General features: G+C 43.5%; 1 protein-coding gene across 5 annotated transcripts in view; it reads left to right on the top strand.

Moving 5' to 3' along the window:
* Arhgap26 (Rho GTPase activating protein 26) overlaps positions 1 to 27,031 on the top strand; it is a 466,344-nt gene that overhangs the window by 122,071 nt on the left and 317,242 nt on the right. For all 5 annotated transcript variants that reach the window (XM_023704062.1, XM_023704060.1, XM_023704061.1 and 2 more), the window contains exons 2-6: positions 6,704 to 6,799; positions 8,516 to 8,577; positions 12,129 to 12,200; positions 17,890 to 17,991; positions 26,144 to 26,254. In XM_023704062.1, the coding sequence (XP_023559830.1) occupies positions 6,704 to 6,799; positions 8,516 to 8,577; positions 12,129 to 12,200; positions 17,890 to 17,991; positions 26,144 to 26,254 (443 nt within the window). The remainder of the gene's footprint in view (positions 1 to 6,703; positions 6,800 to 8,515; positions 8,578 to 12,128; positions 12,201 to 17,889; positions 17,992 to 26,143; positions 26,255 to 27,031) is intronic.

Here is a 27,031-nt window from a genome sequence, read left to right as displayed (position 1 = left end):
CGGCCCACGCTGCGCCTGGGCTGGGACTGGTCCCGCCGGCGCAGGGTAGCAGGAAACTCTCCGCACACTCACCGGACCTGGGCTAGGACTCTTGATTTCTTTTTTATAAAAGATCCAGCTCTGTCACTAAAACTCTCAACTCAAACTCTCACTATTCTTTGAGGAGAAGTTAGTATTTCTAACACATAAAGTAAATATAAAGTATAATTATATGTAAATATATATTTATACTTATATAAAAATAAGATATACAAATATAGGAGGTATAATAATACTTTGGAGAGCCACATTTATTTGTATATAATGCAGTGTCTAATGGTAGTACTTTTGATCATGCATAGTAGCACTTGAAATTCCAGCCAGAGAGCAGGTTTTGAGTCCTGCATACTCTTTCCTTGGTACCTGGCTGGCTGGTGTGTGTGTACAAATGTCCAGGTTGAGAGGTGTCCCCTGCCATCTAGTGATCCTGTGCTGAGGAAGCGCCTTCACTGTAGTTGCTCAATCTGGTAGTGGTGCATGATGAATGAGGGAAAGTAGGCATCTTCAAAGAAAGTGCCAGGCCAGCTCATTAGTGAAAGGCTTAATCAGTGTTTAAATCAATCTTGTCACTCCTCTGTTTAAGAATCCCCTTCCAGTTTACTTCAGGGATGAAGTCGAGGTGCCTTAGCTTGGCATTCACATCCATGCATGGTTTACTTTTGACTTCCCAGTCTTGTCTCCTGTTGGTCTTGCTGAGCTTCCTGCTGTCTCTGGGTGGTCCTCCACCTCTGCCTCTTTGTTCCCTACAGCACTCTCCCTCCTTACTCCCTGCTCTGTGAAGCCTCCAATGGCCCCAGCTGGAATAATATCCTACTTACACTTCTGGAACATTTTTTTCTATTTGCTGATTCCATCAGCACATTCTACAATATTGTATATACAGGTTAGGCCTTCTAAAATTGAATTCTCAAGGTTATGGGATATATATATATATATATATATATATATATATATATGGTTTTTTTTTCAATTTCTTTGAGCACACCAATATCATATTTTCAAACTGGAAAATTAGGCAATATAGTAAAGAGTTGTAGAGACAGTGGGACCAGATTTCTTGTGCTTTGTTCATTAGCTGCATGACTTTGTGCAGGCCATTTAACCTTGCTGAGCCACAGTTTGCCCATCTGTAAAATGGAAATAATGCCTGCTCCACAGGATGGCTGTGAGTGTGGAATGTTTTAACAATCTTGGCAGATACGTGTTACATAGTAATGTAACTGATGTTGTAATTGATAAATTAATAATCATAGTTATCTTGGTGTATGTTGAGTTTGAGACTCCTATAGTTTCCTTGTAGGTATTTCTGTGTAATAGAATTAAAAACCTCATTTGGAAAGGATGACAACCTCCTTTGGTCTACTTGATTTCATTTTAAAAATCATCTGACAATTTCATTAGCCTTAATGCTCTGGTTGGAAAAACAAATTCTCCGGAATCAGTGCTGGCTATGGCCTTATTTTAAATATAAATGTAGTTTTAGGGAAATGGCTCCAGGAAAAGCAGAGATGGCATCATCAGAATGCAGGTTATATAATGTGGACGGTGGGCATATCCTCCGCCCTGGTGAGCTGAAAGGTTATTCAAGTCTGCCCCCAGCGAGATTGGAAAGGATCCAGCCACGTTGGCGGTGGCTTCATCCTTGTACCCCTTCTCTTTTGTGTCTCCTGCTTGAATATTTTAGATAAATGGGATTCTCTGAAGGTGTTACGAGTTCTTCCCACAGGAAGCCGTGACCCTCCCTCCGTTGCTCTTTGAGCGTCCTTGGGACACTTTCTTCCTCTGATGGGTGCCTCTTCATCCACAGAGCAGCATCCTTCCTTAGCCAGCGCTGTCTTTAAGGTTGGCTCCTTGTACCTACTCTGGTGTGGTCGATTGCCACCTAGTGGCCACAGGTAAGACCACGTGTCACAGAAACTAGACAAATGCTTTGGGACATTGGTTTTAAGATTGTACTGTGTTGTTCCCTTTTGCTAGTGTAATGTAGGGGTTTGGATTGTAGAATTGCGTCAGAGAAGGGACAGTTGTTTGCTTTTCCTGTAGCTAAACACATTCTACTAGGTTTAAAATGCTGCATGCCTTGTTGGAGATGTGAACAGGGAGAAATGCCGCTCTGAAGCACAGTTTCTAATGGGATGTGTTCTGTTCGCTCAGATATGGAGAGAGAAGCTGGGTCTTTGGTGACTCTTCCTTACTCTGTTTTGACTCTGAGATGAGCCCCACATGAGTGTGGCTGGCCCTCAGCTTGTTTGTAGGTCCTTTCTCTGGGTTCTTGGTCTAGAGAAGGTTTTACTTAATTCTCCTGCTGGAGGGGAATGAAGCTAGATTTCCCTCCAGCTCCAGGAATCTTTCCCCACAGACGTGATTTGAGGAGACAGCTCCATGGTAACAGTAACACATGGGGCAGGGTGGGCAGAATTGAGATGCTTAGGAAGTAGAATGGGCAGCGTTGGGAATGGGCATTGTGTGTGAAGCTGACTGACCAGTCACAGATGGCACATGGTGTCCAGTTGTGTGGCAAGATAGCTGGTGGTACCCTTTGTCACCCATGGGGTAGAGGGTTGCTGGGGAGAGAGTTTGGTTCTGAATGTATATAGCTTTACTTGGAGTTGGGGGATGCAACATGAATAATAGTCTTTCCAGGACTTGTGTTTATTTCTTGGTCCTCAGTCCTGGATCCTCTCTGGTGACTCATATACTGCACCTTATAAGCCAGCTTGTGCCACTTTGCCCAGTCAGCTCAGTACAACATGTTTTGAAGGTCAGTCATACTGTACTCTTTGCATGTTGTTATACAAAGCTGCTCATGAATAGTTCTAGATTCATTCCAAATACAAGGGGACAAGGCACAGTGTGATGGTGCTCAGAGAAAGGAAGGTGAGCAAGGCTAGGAATTTTGGTTTTCTTGTGCTTATAAGTAGCCAAGAGACAGCCCTGTTGCAAGTTTTACCTTAGTAGCTGGCCTTTACTATCATTGCTTGCTAAGACTAGCAAGAAAGATGTAACTGAATGGCAAACATTTTATGGTTAGTTACATGCAGTTTGAGTAATTTTGAAGAGCACAGAAAGGCAGTAGATCCCCTGAACAGAAATGTAATTGTAAAGTTACCTTGAGTTCTTTATTATATGTGTGGATATATTGGTGTGTACACAGTTGTGTTCAGTTTTACCGAAGGAGAAAAAGGACACAGCTTGGTTTGTGATGCTACGGGTAAAACCCGTATCAAATTAAAGTGGATTCTGTGGATTAGTGTTTGCTGAGGCAGAGCGTGACATCTCCAGGCGGGAAAGGCACTCTCCTCCAGCCCCTGAGTGAGTAGATGATTTCAGGGCCAGTCTGTCTAGTGTCAGCCTTCTCTCTGCTTCTGTACTCTTGCCACCCTGGTCAGCTCATTCAGAGGCAGATCCTTTTCCTCCCTAGATGTAGGCAGTGGCCACTTTGGCTCTGCCCAGTTTTCTGCTTTTCTAGCAACAGGTGTTGTGCAAAGTAATCATTATTGACTCCACCTTGGCTCCCTGCTGTGTCTTGCACTGTCTGAGCATGAAACAGGTTATGTGAGTGGGGCTGTGACTCTTGGCATGCACCCAGCCCTAGTGCCAGCAGCCCCCAGCTTCCTGGAATCTGCATGCTAGGGTCTTGTGTGCATCAGAGCAAAAGCTCCAGAAATACACTGTGGGGAAGCCATGCATCTTTATTTTGCATAAGATACTGTCAGTCCTTTTGAGTTAACATGGGCAAGAAACAATGATTTTTTAGTTTTCTTTTTTTGCTTTCATCACGTTGGCCCGAGTAGCACAGGGGTTATCTTCATGGGGTGAAGCGGCACCTGTCACACATGCTGTGCAGATCTGAGTTCAGACAACTCTGATGGAGTCGCAGGTGACTTTTTAGAAGCTTTGTATTCTCCTGTCAGTCTTCGACTCCTCTGAGCTCTGCGTACAGGCAGTTGTCCTTATCTTCCTGGAGTCCTGTTTTTGGAATGATTCATATGCTGGGGAAGAAGAGCATGCGTGGCCTTTGACCTGGACCTTGTGGTAGGAGGAGTGTACAGCATGCACAGCACATCTTCCCACCTGGCCTACAGGGGTGACAGCATCCACCAGATGCTGTTACTGAAACACTGACTAACCGAGGCTTAGGTACATAGCTGAGAAATGCTGGAGCTGGAGTCTGAGCCCAGGACCAAGAGAGGTTTGGGGGGTTCAGCCTAACTGGCACCTCACTGAATGCAAATGGAGAAAGGAGGATCCCAAAATGAGCTTGGCATGCTGTCCTTAGGTCTGGAGCATCAATTCTGAACAAGCAAAACAAGAGGTGTCTAGTGTAGTTTTCCAAAAAATTTCCTTCTAGGTCCAAGGTAAGTTCTTCCATGTTCTAGTAATAGGGATATTTATCCTTCCGAGCTTGTCTCACTGGCCCAGCAGCCCATATTGACTCTGCTGAACACCTTACCTAATCTCCTTTTAAAGGATATACCTACGCCCTTCTCATCTTCAAGAGACCTGCATTGCTTCTCAGGTTTGTGCTGTAGCAGGGTGAAATCAGATTTCCTTCTGGTCAGAAGCGACCAGGTCTGTGCCTGGTTAACTGGGTCCTCCTGTGAAAGGCACCACAAAGGCCCTGTTGTCACTATTAACCACTCTTTGATTCTCACTGGCACTACCAGTAGCATAGCTTTTCAGTGCCTGCTGGAAGCTTTCCCAAGCCTGGCTTACGTTTCAGCCCCTTCCTCACTGCCTTTTACTTTGTTGAGATGATTGGCCAGTCCTAGTCTTTCCTGCCCTACTGGGGAGGCACAGGAGGATTGTCAGGTGGGCTGACAAAACAAACCTGTTCTTACTCTTTGCTCAGGCTTTTCTTTGTGAGTTCTGATTGAAGGAACATCTAGTTTAAGATAAAAATGTGCATAACCACACCCATGGTGAGTTCACATGCGTTTTGGGGCTCTTGGAGGGCTTTGTCCTCTAGTCTGAAGTATCACTCTTCTTTTCCTTTGTCTCCTGCTTGCCAGCGCCCTCTTTCCCATAGTTTTCTGGCTTTCACGTATATTTGTTTCTTTCTTGACCTTCCAGGCTGTATTTGTGGTTTGAGGGCTATTCTTAGCCTGAGCCAATTTTTAAAGAAGCCTGGTTCCCCTGCCAGCATTGATTTGTCCAGGACCATTTCATGAAAGTGACAGAGTCAGGAGGGACAGGAGGTTTGCCCAGGTGTTCTCCTTTTCCACTCACCCTAAGTGCTCTCCTCCTACATTGTAGAGCTCAGTGCTTTGCATGAGCCACCAGCTACCTCAGGACTTACATCATGTGGGCCTATGGTGTCCAGGATCTAAATAGTAGCCTGAGCCTGGCTTTTCCACTGGCAGCCACTGCCTGGAGCAAACACTGGATGTTGGATTCATGTGTGGTGGTCCCAACATGCATTCATTCAGTCCATGCTGAGCAGGATGCGCCAGCAAATATAGGGAAAGGAAATAAACCAAACACAATAAAAGTTTAAAAACAAGACCCCAGTCCTCGAGGGACAAAATGAGAGCAAAGAAAGAGAAGCGCTGAAGATCACGGATGCTTTTGTTTAGAAGGTCATGTTGATCTGCAGAGCCAGAACACACATCATTCCCGACCCATCTTATTAAAGCCAGGCCTTGTGCCTAGTTATGCCTCATATTTCCCTCTGGGAACTTGAATGTAATACCATTTCCCCTGCAATGAGGGGAGCATGTATAAGGGTAATTTGAATGATTAGCCTAATCTGCAGGAAGGCTGCACACAGAATTAAGTTAAGTACATTTGTACTGAGCAGCCTTGTCTGTCAGGCCAATTAAAGGTACCTTGGTGATTTTCTGCCCTTAACAGAAGCCGAAGGCTCAGCAAGGATCATTGGCTTTTATTACTGACTTAAACAAAAACTTATTTTTAAAATTTGACAAAGGCCTCTGAGAGTTTTTGTTATAGATACCATCTGTGGGGTGTGTTTTTACCCTAGTACAAAACATTGCCAGGGCTTTGTTCTTCTGGTGGTGGTGGATGTGGCCACCCAGGAATAGGGTGGAGGTAGAAGGAAGAGAGGGTGTCTGAGAATTTGGGCTTTGTCCTGTCTCAGTTGGAAGAGGAAGTCTGGGTACTCCTGTACCATGGGGAACAGGCATCTCCAAGCCCTTCCTTTCACTTTTCCCAGGCTCCCTTCCTCCAGTTATTTTGTGTTGTGAATTCCGTTGAGGAGAAATTAGCTTTGAGTTACCTATGGGACCACTATCCTGACCACATGGAAGGTTTGGCAGAATTGACATGTAGGCTGTGGAGACTTCTTGGTTTTGATCTAGGCTTCTTCTTCCTTGACCACCTGAGGCAAGTGGATTCCCATGTGTGTTAAATGGAGGTGACAGAACTCACTGTATGGCTGGATTAAGTAAAAATAGGATGAGAATTGTTCAAGCAAATACAAAAAAATCTTCTACAGCAAATCATTATTTCAGGTTATAAATGAATATATACTATTTTGAGTTTACCTTCATTTGTATTTTGAAATGATCTCAGGAATAAATCTGTAATAGCGTCTGGAACAAATCATCTGGCTGCTATATTCATAGAAAAACTACAAAGGGCAACAACTGGGAAAACCCGTTGAATTGCAGTAACTCTATGTTGTTTTCTTTTTTCCTGCTAGATTTGTCTTCAGCAAAGCGGAAGTTTGCAGATTCCTTAAATGAATTTAAATTTCAATGCATAGGAGATGCAGAAACAGATGATGAGATGTGTATAGGTAAGTCATAACCGTAGAGATGGTGAAAACTTCCACTGTTTGTTACAGCTTTCACTGTCCTAGTAAAACCTTTTTCTTGGGATAGAAGACCTATAAGGTTAGCAAAGACAGAAGCCTACAGTGGTAGTGGAAGGCCAGAGTTAATTTGTAAATACTGGGCCGGGGATTATTCTGAATTGCTGAACTACCCCTGCAGTTCTGGGATTGCCTAACTCACCTTTCAGCCTGCAGGATAGACCTTGAGCTTTTGCACTGGTCTTTCTGACTACTTTTATTATTTTCCTTCTGGCAGCTTTGTGACATTTTTCTCCTCAAGCACAGAACTTAGTACTTAGGGCAAAAGTAAATGCAAGTAAGAGAATAGGTCAGAGTGGACTGAGGTCAGAGTGCAGCTATATTTTGCTTGACTTCAATTATTTAGATTGAATTACTATTTAAGCAGACTTTTTATACCTTTCCAGTTTTCTAGCTTCTTTGAGAAGTTTGAGAATCCAGTGTGTTTGCCCTGTGGTCTGTGTGGTAACAGTTGGCTGGAGCTGTGTAGCTGCTAGCAGCTTTAGGTGGGGAGAGGAGCCCAGAGTCCTGGTCCTGCAGTCCTCAACCCCCTCTGTTTCTTGTTTCCTTACCAAGAAGCTGAGGTGGTTCCTGCTTATCACACTGCATTTCCTCATTCTTTGCTGTCACCTGCCTTCTGTAGGCAGCCCTGATACAGAGGGTAGGGAAGGTCAAGAATAATTCTTGGCTAGAGTCTTATTCTTCAGAGTTATTGTGCTTTGTTCTTCTTACATTGGAGTTCATAGTTGATTCCAATAGGGAGGAAGAATTGAGACATTAGGGCTGAGAGATATAGTAGAGCAATACATACTAGTGTGTGTGAGCCTCTGGATTTATAATCCACAGGACCTTCCTCACTCCAGAAAAAAAAAAAAAAAAAGAATTGAGAAAATTATAGTGACTTGATTAATTCATCAGATACTTACTGTATCCCTCTTGCCATGGAGGGCACCAAGATCTGGGGATGAGTAGACATTTGGGAGGCAGCTGAGAGCAGTGGAAACACATACTTGATGTACTTTGTGAGTGGATGGATATTTCTCGTAGTACCGCACAAGTGTCCTGAGTATCCTCAGGGAAGCAACACTTAATGCCTGATGGCTTTGTGAGTCATTTTGGCAAAGAAGACCATTCACACTTGACTGTGAGGCTGTGTCCTGTTACTGAGTGGCCGCAGGACTGAGGGAGGAGAAACCCAAGGAGATGCCAGAGATGTGGCTTCTGATGGCATCAGTGATACTTGTTTATTTCTGGTGTCAAAGAAAAGGTTGAGTTCTGACATGGCCCCATAACAAAGATTGAGGAGGTTGAATCCTGGACAGGAAATCCTTTAACTCCTAGGTTGAACTCTGCCCTGTCCAGCCTAGAGTCTGGGAGCCTGCCAGTGTCTCACCAGTCCTTGGTGCTCTCAGAGACAATCATGTCTTTTTCTTGAAGAAATCTTTCTCTAGCTAGAGTGCCAGATGCAATTAACCTTCATTTCTGGGTCGTCTGTCCTTAATGGTTAGTGATTAAAAGATAAGGATAATTTTAGGGAGCAGTTGACTTTAGACATCTGTGTGTATAGGAATTTCAGTCTATAGCTTTAATAGCAGCATCATAAGCTTCCTAAAAAGACAAGTTACTCCCTCAGCCTCATGGCTCCCCTTTTCTCTTTTCCAGCAAGGTCTTTACAGGAGTTTGCCACTGTCCTCAGGAATCTTGAAGATGAACGGATACGAATGGTGAGTATGGCGGGCTGCCCTTGGTACCAGACCGTGTGTTCACGTGGAGGGAGGAGAAATTTGTTTTCAGAAGTACAGAGTTTGAGTTCTTAGTGCTTTGAGCTTGCAGCAAACCTTGTCTTTGCAGTTTGAAGAGTTTTGTAAGTGTTAGATTGCTGGTGCATAATTCCAGAACAGTGTCTCTGTCCCCTTGGAGATTGCTTATAAGGTCTCTACCTATATCTATACCTGTATAAAGTATAGGACTTAAGTGTGGATTTCTTGAATGATTTAACTTTTGAGGGCTTCAGATGATTTGCCAGCAGAAAGAAAAAGAAGATATTCTACTGTGATTCCTCTGTCTCATGCCCTAAACCTGGCCTTAGAGGTTAGAGGGCCAGGGGCATCACTTAACCTTTAGTTCTGAAGCCCCGAAGCAGAACCTGCTATATATCTAGCACCTGGGAAATTATACTTAGTAAATGAAGGCAGTTCCTGAGATCTGCAAAGAGAAATGCTGTAGAAATTCAAGAATCAGATGCTGGCCTCCAGTTTTGTAAGCGCTACCTTTTGAACTCACATTTATTCTGATGTGGTTTAGTGTTAATGGGTATGAGATCTCACATTCATAGAGAGTTCTCTGGCATCTTCTCCCACATGGCTTAGATATCAGCAGTGCCCCTAGGAGGACCCAGCAGAACTCCAGAGATACAGGAAAGATGCCAAGATTTGAGCATTTTTTCTTTCTTTTCATAGCAATAGCTGACAGTGTAAGTCCTGTTTACATGTAGTCAGCTACTTTACATGCATATCCTATTTAACTGTCGTGACACCTCTATGGAGTAGTATTTATCCCCAGGTTTTGCAGAAAAAGAGATTATAGGCTTACCAGGGTTAACTTGTCCAGGGTCACCCCGCTAATAAGTGGTATAGACTGGATTCAAACCTAAGTCAGCATTACACCAAAAAATACAGGTATTTTTTAAAAAACTAACTGAGCAGAAGCCTACTACTTTCCCAGAGGTACCCTGCAGAGAGAGCCCTTTTCTCTTAATTGTTTACTGCTGATGCTTGACCAGAATCAGGAAGGCCGTGGTGGTGGCAGTGGCAGGATTGGGGACAAGTGGAGGGAGGGGAAAGCTCGTGTGTTTGTGCACGTGCTAGGGCCTAAGAAAGGGCAGTGATTCTTTTGAGTCTGATTTCTTGACTGAGTCAGTATTTGGGGGTGGCGGGATGCGTGGTGAGTAAACCATGAATCCCCTGCAGATTGCTGTGACTGGCGGTCAGGGAACAATGGCTGGCTTATGCTTTTCAGCTTGCCTCTGCAATTTTATTATTAATGTCAGTGAAGCGCGTTTCTGCTGTCTGCATCTGAATATGTGGCCATTACAAGCCCCTTGCCACCCCTCCATATCCTGTGATAGTTTATCATCTGTTCAACTTAACTTGGCCAAGCTGCACCTTCTTTGGGATGTCTTCCCCAGCTTCCTGGGATGTTTGGCTATCTTCTGTACTCTGTGAACACCTCGTCTTGCCCCTGATTCTGCACTGTTCACCTTATGTCCTGGTGGTTATTACATATGTCTGTGCCCACAGAAAATATAAGTTCCTCAAAGGCTGAGGATAGGCTTCTGTGTCCCCAGCTTCAAGTGTAGTTCTTGACACTGCATGGAACCTAGACACTCATTGAATCTTAGACCCTGAGGGACCTTGTTCTTCACCATCTGTGATCACACATTTGACAGGTGGGAAAGCAGTCTTATGGCTTTTGCAGCTAGTAGGTTTATGGTAAGAGTGTGGGTATTGTGCTTCCTGTGTTAAGTGCTTTCGTAACTGCACTAGTTAGGATTGGATTCTCAGTTAAGGGCGCCCAATGGGACGGTCTTGGGGGTGCTTTAAAAATGCTGTCTGGGCCATCATTTGCTATTTTGTGTGAGGTGTTGGTGTATGGTCTGGACACTGGGGTTGTAAAAGCTCCCCAGTGTTTTTGGTTTTTTGTTGTTTTGTTTTGGCAGTATTAGGGGTTGAACTCAGGACCTTGAACTTGCCAGGCAGGTACTTATTCTATTGAACTGTCTCCCTGGCCCTTCCCCAGTGATTCTAATATACAGCTAAGGTTGAGACTCACCGACCTAGTTGCTGAGCACAGCTTTTTGAGATTCAAAGACTTTCAGTGGATTTGAGGAAAAGACTTCAGTGGACCAGTTAAGTAAAACCAAATGATAAAAAGTTAAAATAAATTAATATTGCGACACTAGTTAAAATGCACTTTTCTGGAATAAAACTTCAATTATAAATAGTTTTAAAATTGAGAGAAGGGTAAATAGGAATCTATTTGGAGACCTATCTTTTTCTGTCCCTTATGTTGTTCAATCCTTCACTGTGTCCATCTAAGGCTTTTGGCATTGACTTGGTTGATTTCATTGCAAATGACATGCATATGATTTAGAAAAAATAATGCCTTGTTGCAGTGAGATTCTTGAAATAGTTGAGCAAAGAGTGAGCAATGAATGACTTGAAAGATTGTAAAATACTGTGCTGCCTTAGAAAATAACATAGAATCTTCGAGCTGGGCACAATCTGGCCCACACACTTTGCAGATGAAGAAATTAGAGCCCAGAAAAGTTAAATGTTTTGCCTCTGGTCACATAGTTGGCAGCCAGCCTGGAAATAAGTCAGTTTGTGCATGCATGCATGCATGCATTTCTTCATTCATTCATTCAGAAGTATTTGAGTACTTCTTTGTTTCATTGCTTTTTTTTGTGCTTTGTGGATAGTGGTAGACAAATGAATCTTTACAAGTGTGTGTGTGTGTAAATGTGTGTAGTGCGACACTTAATGGGATGGTGAGTAGCTTCTTGGGATTATATTGTTAGTCAAGGAAGGCCTCTCTAGAGAAGTGGTCCATAAGCTAAGTCCTTAATTATGATAAGGAGCCATTCCTGCACAGGCTGGGGAATAGTGTTGAGGAAATAGTCTGAGGCAAAGGCCTTAGCTGGGACAAGTTTGTGGTGCATTGGAGTGACAGTAGATTGGAGTGTAGGACCTGAGGGGTGAGGCCTGTGAGATGGCATTGAGAAATAGTGAGTGGTCAAGAGTTGCGGGTATTCGGGCCCCAGTCCTGTGCTGGGGGAATAATACAGCAGGCCTGAAAGGCTTTTGTGCCCTCAGATTTTACATGTGTTTTCATCTTTATTTTTAACCTAGACTCACTGTTGATTTACTTTACCTGTAACTTCTAAGAATGATCAGAAGATGTTGCTAGGTGCTTGAAATTTAGACCTTGCCCTGAAACCAGTTCTCATTTGTCTTCATGTGGTTGCTAACACTTTGAGATGTTCTCATTTTTCCTTTTAAGGAGTTGATACTGATTATGCACAAGAGGAATATCATGTTTTAGATCAATGGCTATATTTTGTTTTGATGACGGTTAGTTTTGCCAACAGCAACATATGGGTATTATTGCTTACTCAAATTTCATTCAAAGACTTAGGGGGGTTGCGTGTGATGGAGCTGTTAACTCATCCTGCTCTTGTCCCTTATCCTTGGTCCTTTCTGATTTGCTTTACCAGATTGAGAATGCCGGCGAGGTACTCATCACTCCTTTGGAGAAGTTTCGGAAGGAGCAGATTGGGGCTGCCAAGGTGAGAACTGTGCACACTTTGCTGTTGGGTTTTTAGTGGTGGTCTGGAAAATGCTTCTTTGAAATGTAAGAACACCGTGGAAAATCATCAGCCCTCATTCTTCGGAACCCATACTTGATAAGCTGGACCTAGCTCTGCACTTTGCAGGGGACTGATGAACAACTGGACTGATCAACCACCATTCACCAGCCCACTGTGTTTTTCTGTGCTACTTCATAAACCATCCGCAGTTAGAGACTACATCTCCCTTGTGTTATTAGGTGGCTGTATGCACAGACAGTGTGTTTTGCTTTGTTGTGGGGAGAACTGCCCTTTGGGGGAGGTCTCACAGCCTCAGCAGACAGAGTTGTCCGTCAGGTCCCCTCTTGACAGATATTTAAATGTTTTGAGGGAAATTGAAAAACCGGATACTTATGGAAAATGTCTTGGAGGCAAATAATTTAAGAAAATATGTTTTACTCATTGTGTAGCTCAAAAAGGATGTCTGCAGGCCTGTTCCCACCCAGAGGTTACCATGTATTATTGCTAGAGGGACTGTAGCCCAAAGTGGCTGATTGGAATGTGTTATTAAAAGACTATAATCAGACTATATCCAGTTTGTTTGTAGAGGGTAGATTCTACAGGATCACTCGCCTCTGTGATGAAACATGACGTGACCTCGGTGTGTCTGACCTTGAGCAGAGTGCCACAGGCCACCTGCAGGGAAAGTATTTTCATTGGAATCCGTAGACAAAAGGCTTTCCACGTTTTCCTCTTTTTCTGGAATTGTCAGTTCAGTCTCAGTTCCCCACACCACCTACAGGGGCTTTGGGCACCACCACCCTCTTGGGCATCATGGGTCCTCAGCTCAGTTGTGAAAAAATGTCCCTGAGCAGCAATTACAGGTGGAAAACAAGCGAGGAAGTGTACCAGAGTAAGTGTGTGCTCCCTCTCCAGCCTTCTCACTCACGCTTGTTCCCTCCCCTTCCTCTCCCTCCTACCTGCCTTCCAGAAACAGATAGGGTAACTGAAAAAGGCATTAGTCAGAGTCCTTCAGAGGGCCAGGTAGTTAGTCTCTTGAAGGCGGGACTTTGGCAGGGATTTTTTTTTCCAGTTTCACAGCATGGTCACACTAATTTCAATTTACATTTATGAAAAAAAAAGGTGCTTATTAGTTTTGTAGCAGAAATTAAGGAGTGTATCATTTCAAGGAAGTCTTGTTCTACTCAGACTTTGTCTAGGACTTTGGGTTGACCTCCTGAGAGCTAAGGACACACTGGGAAGGGCTCTCTGAGTCAGGGCCTGGGAGAGGCACCTCTGGAGCAGCCTGGGGCCCTGTGCTCTCTGAGGCGCCAGGGAGGCCTGGAATGGCGTGCTCTGAGGCAGAGGCAGAACAGACCTGCTCACTGAGTCATCCTTCCAGTAGTTACTTCTTCCTGACAGACGCCTCTCACCCTCCCCTCTTCCTTTGCATTGTTCTGGGAGTCAGCATAGTTACCGCTGAGCAGCAGAAGTCTGAGTGGGATCACGGGTTTAGTACAGTGCCAGTGGGGGTTTTAGTGGTGGGGTATGTAAAAATAAAAGAACTCTCACCCAGTGAAACATGTTTTCTGTCATGTGTACTTCTTCCTCTCATTCATTCAATTAATAATCATCAGTCATTAAATTTTTGATATCAGTCAGCAGGTGTTAAAGGCATTTTGATGACATTTGGGATCATTCTCATTCCTCCTCTGTCATGTCCTTTTTCTCCTGCACCACAATATACCCTCCTCTTCACCACCCACACGACTTACATATTTATGTCATAGTATTATGTAATTTTTAGAGAAAACAAACTAAAAAACCTCCTAGAAGGTAATTTGGAGAACAGACTCAAGAATACCTGTAGAGCCAGAGTGCTCATTAGCTGATTTTGGTGGTGGCCTAATAGAGGATCCTGAACTCTGCCCGTGTGAGGCTGAAATTACTTTTCCTTCCTCCTCATCTCTCTAGTGCTGCTTTGGTCTTTATAAGAACCTTTTGCTGAGAGTGCAGCATGTAGGCTTCCCGGAAGGGGATTTGTGGGCATTTTCATGTGGGTATGGCTGTTCAGGAGTAGGACAGGACCCTGGAGCTTGTTAGAACCATGACTGAATGTCTTTATTTCTGAGTTTGGGGAAGCAGATTTGTTTTTTTAGGCACCAGAGGTAATTGTGAGTGCTGGGTTCCATAATGAAAGTAGTATAAACATTAGAGAGTGGTAGTTAGGCATGACATAAAGTGAGGCTGCCAAGAGTTCAAGTCCAGCTGCTGCTATTTGCATATAAACTTGAGGAGGTTCCTAAACCTTCCCATGCCTGCTTCCTGATCTATAAAATGGAAATAATAGAACTTACCTCACAGAATTATTATGTGGAAAAAAATAGCTGAACTCATACAGAGTACTTAAATATCTATCATATGGCTGCCTGGACACAGAGAAGTGGACATCATTTTGCCATTTTGTGTTGGTTATTAAATTAAATTTCATTAAGAAAATGTGTGAGAACCTGCTGTGTATCCAGGGCTGGCTTTCCACTGAAGTTTGGTGGAGAACAAAGCAAATATGTTGCTGAGCTTGTGTGGCTGGAGAGAAAGGAGTTGGTCAGAAAGGTAGAAAGAAATGAGTGATTTCAAGTTGCAGTAGGTGCTTGGAAAATCTGCCTCTGGGGAACATGGTGCACACAGCAAGTGGTGCTCCTGGTGAGGAGGGGCTGGGTGTAGGGCATTGGGCTTGCCCTTACCACCCTCATCACCATCGCTGGAAGTCATTGAGTACTTTCCATGTTTCAGGTGTGAGCACTCTGTATGGTTTGTTTCATGCGAACTATCCTATGAAGAAGGGATGTCCTCAGCCTTATGTTGTTATGCAGTCTTTGACCTGAAAGATGAAAGCTGAGCAGTTGTTGCTTTAGTCTTCCTCAACTTAGAGATAAAGACCTGGAGTCCTGGAGAGGGTCATTGCTTTGCATAGACAGTCTTTATAGCACTGGGACTAAGTTGTAGGACTCTGACTGTTGTCCTTTACTTCATCACCTCACAGCAGCCTCTCTGAAAGGTGGCTGTCACCTTGTGTCCTGGGTAGCTGAGGAGCTCCCTCCCAGCTCAGAAATATTGCTTGTAGAGGTCTTGGTACCATTTTCTCAGTATGGAAACCCCTCATTTTTCTCTTTTCTTTCCATTCTCTTTGCTCTCTCTCTAGCTCTGGGTATCCTCCCGAACATGGAATGCAGAGGCTCAGTTGCCAGAAGGTCATAGAATGCCAGTGGCTCATGTTCTCCGGGCTTTTCTCATCCTTGGCTATCTGGACTGTGTTGGCCTAGGGTGCTTGTTTTGAAACTGCTGACAAGGCTGGTAGGACTGGACCTATGGAACATTAATGGGAGTTGGAGCCCAGCTCCAGGTTTCTGGTTTCTATAAAGGAAAAGAGTTACTGCCTGTATCTTTGAATTGGAAAGAGTGATGTTTTCTTAGGCTTTTTCTTCTTTGCTCTGGTATGTTTCATTGTTAATGTGTAAGGGATTGATTATTCTCTCAGCCTGTGAAGCTTAGAGTCTTGCTGTGGACTTGGTAAGTGTGGGAGCTTAGAGAGCTTTAGAGCCTGGCCTCTTTTTTTTTTTTTTTTTTTTTTTTTTTTTTTTTTCCGAAACTGGGGATTGAACTCAGGCCCTTGCGTTTGCCAGGGAAGCACTTATTCTACTGAGCCATCTCCCTGGCCCCGGAGCCTGGCCTCTTGCTCAGGGTTCTTCTCTGCACAGAGCATGTGCACCTGTTTTTCTGGTCCAGAAAGCTCTGTCTACCTGTGCATGTGTTTAGCAGGCCTGAGCTCACTCCTCCCCTCCACGTGACGCCTTTCCTGAGTACCCTATCTAAAGAATCTCTGTGACCATACTGTTTCCTTTGTAGCACTTTCAGCTGTCTGAAACGATGCTGCTTACTTGTTTATTGGTAATTGTGCTTCTCTCTACTAGACCATTATTGTCATGAGAGTAGGGACAGTTTCTGTCTCACATTTCCAGTGCCTGTGTGGAACTGAACAGAGTGGGTGCTCAGTGTAGATTAGGTAAATGAATGAAGAGAAATGTCTGAGCTTCCTTATCGTGCTTGAAAAATATTCTTTTTCTCTCATTAGCCTAGAGTTGCACAGAAATATCTTCTGTGAGTTCCATATGCTCAAAAGTAGGAATTAGTGAATTTGAAACTGCTTATTGGACTGGTACCAGCTTTCTCCCACCCATTTTGCCTTCAGTCTCCACTGGAATGTGGAAGAAAAAAAGCCTGCCCTTGGAAGTGCCTCAGATGTGGTGGAGAATGTGGGCTTGGAGGACAGTCGCCTCGAGTCCTGATCTCAGTTCTGTCATTTTCTGCAAAATTTTATAAGTTAACTGCCCTGGCTTGAAATTTTATTATCTTTAAAATGGGGAATAAAAATGGAACCTCAGTGACTCAAGGACTTGATGATGGATTAATATTTGTATTATTATAATTATTTTTAGTTTTAAAGGCAATAATAGGCTAATAAAAATTCCCAAAGGGAGGAAAAAATTTTCATTGTTCTATTTTCTTATCTGAAATATTTTCATTTAAGTTTACACTCATCTTATTTTTTGCCTGTAAGTAGATGCCTTGTGTAGGCTGGCCCAGGTTTATACCGTGTTGTTATAGTTTTCGTTGTCTCATGATCCACTAAATAGTCTTCCATTTGGTTAATTAGATATATTGGAAGTCCCATGCTTTAATGATGACAGATCCTATTTTTGGGCAGTGATGTTGCTGCTGCTTGTTCAGTTTTGCTGTTATCAATGCTACCGTCGTGAACATGTTTGTGAAGATATTATCTTACTGTGTTTTGAATTATTCTACAGCATAGAGAAATATACATGGCATCAGGTGGTAATCTATACAGAGGAGTTGTATTTTTTAAAAAAGATTTATTTATTTATTTATTTATTTATTTATTTGGTGCAGGGTCTCACTATGCAGCTCAGACTCGTAGTGATCCAACTGTCTCAGCCTCTCCAATGCTGGGATTAAGGCATGCACTGCCCTACCTGGTTTTGGTGGCCAGCACAGCATACAGCACTGGGGATCAAACCCTGGTCCTTGTGGTTGCCAGGCAGGCACTTAGACTGCTGAGTTATCTCCCCAGCCCCAGGAGTTCTGTTTGAATTCTGTTAAGCCTTATTTTAAATGTGTCCCATTCAGGCTGGGGGTAGCGTTAGCTTCATATGTAACCTCCATGGCCTTAATTTCTCTAGCTTGGCATCTGTATGAATTGAAACTAGAAATTTTGGTGTGACAACTGGAGTTCTCTCCCCTGCCCTTTATGCATTTATGATGTTGGTCCCTAACCCTGTGCCTCATTCATGGTAAGCAGGGATTCCACCCCTGAGCTACATGTGCAGTCCCCATAATCGGGGATCTTAGAAGGTAGAGTTTGTTTCTGGGGTTGGGCTGGTGCCTGGGTGCCACACAGATGCTCTGGTGAGCAGGCCGTGCCAGGATAGTGCTGTGGCTTCACAGGAGAGCAGGAGCCGTGCTGCCTACTGCTGTTCTGTGCAGTGGGAGCAGCGAGCCTGTACGGAGAGCAGCAGGGTCTGGGCAGACTGGATCGCTTTAGTCATGCAGCCTATAACATCTTTCATTTTTTTCTGTCTCTTTCCCTCTCTTTCTTTTTTCTTTTTGCCAGGAAGCCAAAAAGAAGTATGACAAAGAGACAGAAAAGTATTGTGGCACCTTAGAAAAACACTTGAATTTGTCTTCCAAAAAGAAGGAATCTCAGCTTCAGGAGGTAAGAAACTTGACATATATCCTGAACAAAATATGTAGCTTTTAGGCAATGCCTGTGCTTACCCTTTGCCAGAAAACCTTACGTCTTTGCCAGAGACCTTGGAAACTGGGAGCTTGATCCCGATGCCTCCCACACTTCCCGATGCCTGTATTGCCTCTGGACCTCCTGTCCTGCCCACCTTTGTGGCTCTGGGTTGTGCTGCTGGCCTGAGGGCTGCCTTCTGTGGAGCAGCTCGCGTTGCTAGACTGGCACTCTTCACTGCATGCTGAGATGTGTCTTCCTGTTTCTCTCACCCTTGGCCTTAATACTGTACTCTGTTTCCTTAACTCTGACTTCCTGTCCATGTCAGTGACTTACATTGTTTGCATTTGAGGCACTTTTTCATCCTTCCTTAATGTTAATTTTTAAATATTATTTCAATGCAGTATCTGACAGTTTTCTTGCCTTTTTTTGTTATAATAGTGTTATAATAGTGTCTTACTGATATGATATATATATATATATATATATATACATATATATGTATATATATATGTATTTGGGGGGGTTGGTTTTGCTTTCATATTTTGAATTTTGGCAATCTTTTTTTTTTTTTAATTTTATTTATTTATTTATTTGTGTGCGTGTGTGTGTGTGTGTGTGTGTGTGTGTGGCGAGCTCAGCCCACCAGGGGGCGGGGCTGGCTAGCATGTGGTGCTGGGGGATTGAACTGCGGTTCCTGTGCTTTGTTGAGCTTGTTCTAAGTAGGTGCCTTAGACCACTGAGCCATCTCACCAGCCCGGTAATCTTGTTTAAAGAAAATATTTATCAGCCTGTTCCTGGTTCCTATGGATTTGCATGGGATCTTTTAAAAAAGTATTTCACTTGGAAAGAAAAGTCAGTTTGAAGCCCTAGAGTTTTCATTGTTTTACTTAGTTTGTGGTGATTTGCATGGTGAGGAAGTTTAGTTTCTGGGAGGCAGTGCAGTTTCCTAGTGGAATCCTAACTTTGACCTCATGAGGGTCATTTTATTTAACTCTCAACAATTTGCCCAACTTTTCAAATGATGTCCCTAAGGAGAAGCGTAGGCTTTCAGGCTGCCTGTTGCTCTTGAGCTTCATTTCTTTTTGAGTATATGCCATGTCAGTACTTATATCAAGTGAGGAGATGAAAGATGAACGTAAGGAGATGTGGAGTCCGGGTCCCTCTTACTTGTGATTTCATATCCATTTTCAGGTAGGAATGTGGTGCTCTCAGGAATTTTTTGCTTTGAAGTGAGCATTTGAACCGATTCTTTGGTGCCAGGGGTGTAGCACAATGGTATAGTGCTTACCTAATACACGCAAGCTCCTGGGTTCTATCCCTACCATCACCAAAAACCCCACAAAAAGTACCACACAATCTTTGAGTGGTGATAAGGACCACAAGTCAACACAAGGACACAGCCTCTGGATGCTGCCTCAAGATAGATAGATTGCTCCTGATAATTCAGTAATTCCATTTAGGGTCTGTCCCAGTGCTCACTTACTAGTTCTGATTCTTCTAACATTAGATGGCATTTAGGGTTTGGAAACTCAAATTTCAGGAAAATTTCTTTGGCTGTGCTTGACGGTGGCCAAGTCTCTCTAGCTCCGCAGCTTCTTCTTGGTTATACACTATTGTAAGGCTGACCAATGGTATAGTCAGGATTGATTTGCAAAAAGATTTAATAGATTTAAATTTAAATAGAATTTAATAAAGACACATATGATTATTTTATAATATTTACCCCAAAAGTTAAAAAATGCAGAAGAATGCAAGAGATCTGTCCATGCACTAGGGACTCAAAGAATCCAGCTGAGGGCCTGGATCCCAAGGCAGTGTCCACGTGTCAAGTAGAAGACCTAGAGCCCATAGCAGTGTCCTCCATGTGTTCAGCTCGAGGCCTACAGCCCATGACAGTGTCTTGATGCAAGTCTGTATGAAGGATCAAATTGAAGACCTAGAGCCCATAGCAGTGTCCTCCGTAAGTTCAGCTGAAGGCCTACAACCCATGACAGTGTCTTGATCCTAGTCTGTATTAAGGATCTACAGTGGGATGGCCCAAAGGTCAGTGATAGAAGCTAGAAAGTCTGATCCAGCGGGATGAAAGATCTGTGCCAGAAGGTCGAGGTATCTGCACCGGAACCAGGAAGCAACCCTTAGGACCAGAGCTCCCCCCAGAAAAACGGCAGCCATCCTCAGCAACGGAGAGGACCTGAGTTCTGCTTCTGATGAGAACAGCTGAGTTCATATCAGAAAAGCCAGCCTGACAAGCTTCTCTAGGAGAATTGACAGCACAGCATCTTTCTTTCAGTTCTTGCTATGCTGCTGGCAACGTTCTCAGCTGGACCTTCGACACCCAGCAATGTTGATTCAGTTCAGCTCGATGTTGTAAGTTAACCGTTACTTAATGCACCACAACCATGCAGCTGCCCTGAGTGGCATAGGTGGGTGTTAGTTCTGGCACCTGTTGATACTGGAAGCCCCCAGGTATCCTGTAGGCACAGTGGTCTCTGTGGTGAGGGTCCATTCTTTCCATGGCTGGGTATTACTGACTGCACTGACTCCAGTGTTGTTGTTGTTGTTTTTTAATCCAGTGTTTTAAGGATCATTCCAGTGCCAGTTCCCTCTGAGTTATCACAGCATAAGGACCTGAAGCATGGCCTACCAAAGAGGGTACCTTCCTTGGGACTTCCCCTTCTTGTATTTGCTGTGTGATCTGGAGCAAGTACCTTAGGCTCTTTGAGCTTTCATTCCTTTATTTGTAAAATACTCATAAACCCCTTCTGACTAGTTCATGAATGAGAAGGCAAACCATCGCTGCTGAGCAAATACAGATATTATTCCTCTGACTGGCCTGCTCCTCTCTGTCCCCTCCACCCATGCTGGGTGGCACTACAGCCTTTGCCCTTGTATAGCCCAGTGAATGTTTTTCTTTTCTTTCTTTCTTTTTTTTTTGCAGAACCAAGGGATTGAACTCAGGCCCTTGCGCTTGCCAGGGAAGCGCTTATTCCACTGAGCCATCTCCCCGGCCCATGAATGTTTTTTATTATGCTTTTTTGTTCTAGTTCTTTGTGCTCCTGTCTTTTACACACTCCTGCTTGCTAAGTACTCACAGGTGGGGGCAAGGATTGCACTATCATCTGTTTTGCAAGCTCTGGTTTTCTCAGGCCCATTTCTCAGGTGTTGCTACTCAGGTATTCCTATGCTAAATTACAGGTAGAAACCGTCCAGTAACAGCCACGGCATACAGCTACTACCAGCAACGTCCATAGCACTTACTGACTGCACATGTATGCCTGAAGTGCTGTGTTAAGGACTTTCCATAGAGTCTTCTTGACTCCTCACAGCTATCCCATGAAGTGTGAATGTCAGCTTTACATCTGAGGAGACAGGCTCACAGCTGGTCAGTAGCCTGCCCACAGCTAGCTGATCATGCCACCTAGCTGTGGAGCCCTTTTTCCCTCCATTTTTATTTTTTTCCTCTCAGGGTCTAGGGGCTCTGATCCCTTCCAGTTGTGCAAATACAAGTGGAGAGAAGGAAGGACCTTGGCGAGCATCTACCAAGACTTTGTTGGATATAGTCAAAGGATCTGATTTCCTAGCAGAGGCAAAGTGATTTGCATATTAAGATGTTCCACCTATTTAGTAATGATTTCCTTCACATTTATTTTAAAAATTAACTTTTGTGAACATTATTAAATACCTGGTACATCTTGGATAAAACCCGCTGTCTTTCATTATTCAGAATTATGCTCTGATTGTAGAACTCCGGATTGAAGGCTTTTCAGTTTGAGTCCATCGCCCAATCTGTGGAGTGAGAAGTTACAGGGCAGCAGTGTGGGATGACACTGCCATCTAGTGGATTAACAAAAATGTGAACATTGTGTATTGCAATAAAGAAACAGTATTGCTTTATTCCAGTATTCATGAGATAGTTCTGTGAAAGTCTGGTCAGGCTCTGAGTGTGTCATGGGGAATGAAATGAAGGTTCTACTGTCATGGAACTCAACAGTTTTGGAGAAAAACAGATTGATTGATGGATCTGTTCAAGCTGTAAGATTTATAGTTTGACAGATGAACTGTTGTGAGTTGGTGTATTGGTTTTCTGTCACTAGAACTGAATGCTTGAGGCTGAGTACTTTATAAAGAAAAGAGCTTTACTTCACTTGCAGTTTTGAAGGCTGAAATTTCAAACAGCATAGCACCAGCTCTAGAGAGCTACTCCTTCCCCCATACCTCTTCATGAGTGGTGACATCATGGGCAGGCACCACAGGGTAAGACAGGAAGCTAGAAAGAGCAAGGAGGGGCCAGAGTTGTTTTTATAAAACAAGTTTCTTGAGAGAGTTAACTAAGGCCCCAAGAAAGTGCCTCCCTTTCCAGGGCAGTGCCTCCTGTGACCTGCCCCTGGGCGCCACCCGGCCTCTTAGTGCTTTCACACTGCGGGCCAGGTCCCCAGCATAGGAATTTTGGGGACACACTCAAACCATTTCAGACCATAGCAAGTTGTCTGGCAATCAGGTTAAAGTCCTGGCTTCTTATTCTAGTTTAGAGAGTCTAAGGATGTGATAAATTCTGTGGCCCATGGTAAGCAGGGATGCTGGCAAGAAAACCTCACTGCAGTTGAGATTTCTCTTATGTTTTCTTTGGAAAATGCATTGAGTTATGTGTTGCTTGTCAGGGCTGGGTCACCTTTGATACTGACTGATAGCCGCACGGAGAGCAAGCCATTTAGTGTGTTTGCATTTCCTATATCCAGCTACTTTGTGGACACTGGGATAGACAAGGTATCTTTTCACAGACGGTATTCTAGTAGGCAACACAAGAGACAGGAATAAATAAGAACTTCACAAAGGGATAAGGATATAAATTGGGAGATAGGATGGTTAATGAATGCTTTTCTGAAAAGCTCAGGAGGGCCTAGGAGGATTAGACATGAGCTGCTTTGAAGGCCGGGACAGGCTTGCAAGCTGTGGATGTATAATGACGAGAACTGTTGGGCCGTTCAGTAGAATAGAGTAAGCTAGATAAAAATATGAAAGCTCATTGTACTAATTAAACATGAGTGTTTATTGGGACATTGTGAATTTTTTTTTTTTTTTTTTTGGTGGCATCGGGGATTGAACTCAGATCCTTGCACTTGCCAGGGTAGTGCTTATTCTGCTGAGCCATCTCCCTGGCCCCGTGAAAATATTTTTAATTATGTACTTTAGTTACACACACACACACACACACACACACACACACTTACCTTATTTAGGAAAAGAACTTTTCAGAGAATGAATGCTAAATGCAAAGGTTTTAGGCTAGAAAGAAGTGTGGAACTTAGGAAGAAAGCAGAATACTAAGCACAGTGAGGGCTGGTTAGACTGGGCGGAGGGGCCGCTGGGCTGGGCAGATGGAACAGGGCTTTGAATTCCACCATCGAGGCCAGGGAGGCCAGGAAGAGGCTGGGAGGCATCTGATTGAGATTCTAAGAGGAAATTCTGGCTTCTGGGTGGAGAACACAGGTGCGGAGACTGTTCGGAGGGCAGTGTTGTGGCCTTGGGGGACAGTGTATGCTGATTTAGGGTGGAAGGACTACAACCCATTGATGGGGAAGCGCCTGGTGACAGGTACTGTCCAATAATCACAGGACTCTTCCTGTCTCCAGATTTTGGCATCATTTAGCCCATTTTCTCTGTGAACTCGCTCCACTCAGCAAGGGCAGATATCAGTATCTCCATCCTCCAGGTGGGAGCAGTGACTGCAACAGGTCACAGTAACCAGAAGATTGTAGAACTGGAACATGCGCTCAGGTCAGCTCTCTGAGTTGGTTCCTTGTTCCTCCCTGGAATTTCCTTGTGGCTCTTTCGTGTTGCCTATGCTGCAAGAGACCTCTTTGCAGATTCTCAGAATGATCCTTTCCCGTGCCTAACAGTGAGTTGTAGTTAGCAAGCCTGTGGAAAATGTGTGAGATGTGTGTAGGATGGCTGGAGGAAGAAGATGTAGTCAGTGATGTGTGTTGGAGTTGCACCCCAAGGACGTTGAAAGCTGCCGGAATATATGAGGCACGGCTAGCAGGAGCCCAGCCGGAAGACATGTCAACCTGATTGTCTAAGCAGCTGTGCATGTTAAATGAGGGTGTACAGTCCTCCTGAAACCTTGCCCTCAGATAAGGATAGTTAGAAGATGCCCTCAGCCTAGCCCTTCCTTTTTATTCATTTTTAAAAATTAATTTTATTGAGAAAATAATAGCAGTGAGACAGTTTCCAAACCAATTAATAGGACAGTTTTGATAAGTAATACATTGCATATGGTTGTCTTTGTAGTGATTATTCATAGTACAAGATGTGGACATGATATCCTGTCCAAATAGTATTACTACAAATCTTTCTTCTCATTGAATTAAGAGAAAGTAGCTCTATATTTATCCTATTTTGTCTATATAGATACAAAATGGTTCTTCATTTGTATCCCCTTTTTTTGTTTAGTTTTGTCAGAGAGGGGTATTCCATTGCCATTTAAATGTTGTAGGTGTGTGAATTCAGCAAAATAATCCAATATAGTCCAGTAGTCCCTAAGAGTAGCGGGTTATCCGTAGGACTGGCAATGTCAGCAGTAACTCAGCAGACCATGCTTCTGGTGTGAATGTGTCATTTATCTGGGAGGACGTTGGTAGCAAGAGAGACTTGAATACACACTTTGGGGCTTTATTTTTTATGTACCTCATCTTGTATTTTACCAGAGCTTGTAACTTTTATTTATATAGCTATTTGACTTGGTTCGCACTCTGTTTTGTGTTCATTGTGTTGTAAGCCTGGTGAAGGAACTCTCTTTGCTTGTGACAGCTGAAGGAAAGAATGATTTACTAAAATCTTACAGTGTCATGTAGCATAACATGTGTGGGATAATGGAAGGGTCTATTGCAAGTTTCTTCTGAGGAATCTTTTTTTTTTTTTTTTTTTTTTTTTTGGATTGAACTCAGGACCCTGCGCTTGGCACTTATTCTATTGAGCTCTCTCCCCTGCCCTTCTGAGGAATCTTGACAAAGGAATAATAAATGTCCTTTGGGGGTGCTCTTTTGTTTCAGTAGGGTGATATAAACTGGTTGTGACTAAGTTCTAAGGAAAACAGTGCTTTGTTTTGTACTAGCAGCATAATTTATTTATATTTAAAAACCCCACCATATCCACTATAGTGCTTTGTTGGTGAATTGTGCTCTCAGTGAAACTGTATTTTAGAAGAACATGTGGATACAGCCACATGGTGGACAGGCAGAACACTTTGAGTGAGCAAGGGCGGGGCATCTCTTTAGCAAAGCATGCTCATGGAGTGCTACTCATTTTCAGCCCTGGATAGGAGATTGCGGATCAGTGACTTAACTATTTCCAGGGTGGCCTGTCCTGGACACCATCTGCAGAGGGAAAAATGGGAGTGTGGGGGAGCAATGTGATTACCCTCTTAGGATAAATGGTAATTTATCCTTGTCATTAGCAGAGTACTTGGCTCTGGTATGAAAATGTCCTGTTTTGGGGTCTCCTGCCCTCTACCAGCTTGTTCATGAGAAATGATGGCTGAGGACAGCTCCGTAGGCATTCTTGTTTTGTTTGTTTGAGACAGGGTCTCACTAAGATTGTGAGACTCTAATTGCCTCAGCCTCTCAAGTAGCTGGGAGGCTTGTGCCACTGCACCAGGCTTCGTTCTTTCTGCTCTAAACCTCTGTTTGCCATGGAACTCAGGTGTGGGAAGAGTAGAGTTTGTAAGAATGATGGAGGGTCTTGAAGACAGATCCACCTGGACAGAAACCACAGCTGTTGTTCTTTAATAGTTGCATGACCTTAGTTAGGTTTCTTAATGCTTGGGTACACTTCATCTTCCTTCTGCAAATTAGCGATAAAGATATTATTTCCTTTATAGGAATATAATGAGGATTATATAATTAAAATTAATGAGGATTAAATAAAGTGTTATATGTATTTATTTATGTAGCTATGGACATGGTGCCTGGCATAAAATTAATGTTGGGCTAATCATTATAATTATACTTGTTTCTGTATCAAGCTGTTTGTTTTGCTTTTAAAAATTGTCTCCAGGGATGTTTTTCTGCTTGGTCAGTGTTCTTGTTGGATCATAACTAGATTTTCCTCTTAAATCCTGTCTTCTTTGTAGGCAGACAGCCAGGTAGACCTGGTCCGGCAGCACTTCTATGAGGTATCCCTGGAATATGTGTTCAAGGTGCAAGAAGTGCAGGAGAGGAAGATGTTCGAGTTCGTGGAGCCTGTAAGTAGACATGCAGGGTTTAATGATGGACTTTCACCTTGACCTTTCATTTTAGTCACCTAGCAGATTATAAAGTACTCTACATTGTTGATGAAGAGATTGGCCAGCCATGGTGTTATGTCTTTGGCTAACAACTGTGTTTTGTCAATCTGGCTTTTCTGGACTTTTCCTGGCAACTGTTCCCATACACGCTCATCGATGGAAGTGGAGTGGTCAGCAATGTATAGTACCTTCCTGTGGCTACCTGGCATGGTGCTCTTTGGTCTCCAGGTGGGGGAAGTATAATGGGGGTCCAAAAAGGGTCTACTATTTTGCTGTACCATGGGGATTACAACCTAACTTACCTCCTTTCACATCCTCCCTCATGTAACCTGACTAGTAGTAACCCAAGGAAAGAGCAGAATGTACATAGTACCCTTTCTCTTTTCACCCCTGGGTTTTGAGCCTCTTTACAGTCTAATCAGGTGCCATTTAGATGCCATTTAAAGTTGTTTCTCATGGTGGCTTTGTTATAATCAGAGCAGCATCTAAATTCTGTTGAGTGGATCATGATGGGATTTGGACTGGGGCAGAGTGTTCCAGTGGGCACAAAAGGTTACGTCGTAGGAAAAATCTGACTGTAGTTTATCTCAGTGCATTGCAGTTGTAGTTTCATTCAGACTTGGTGCTGGTCCAACCTGCTGTGGCTCTGGTGTACATAACCATGGCAAGAGGACTTCATAGAAAGTAAAATAGGTAGAAACCTTGAAGACACAGGCACAGGTAAGGACTTTGTGA

This window comes from Octodon degus, unplaced genomic scaffold (assembly GCF_000260255.1).
Source record: "Octodon degus isolate 3935 unplaced genomic scaffold, OctDeg1.0 scaffold00185, whole genome shotgun sequence".
Lineage (NCBI taxonomy): Eukaryota > Metazoa > Chordata > Mammalia > Rodentia > Octodontidae > Octodon > Octodon degus.
Note: the sequence above shows the minus strand (reverse complement) of the source record. Positions and strands in the feature narration are given on the sequence as shown.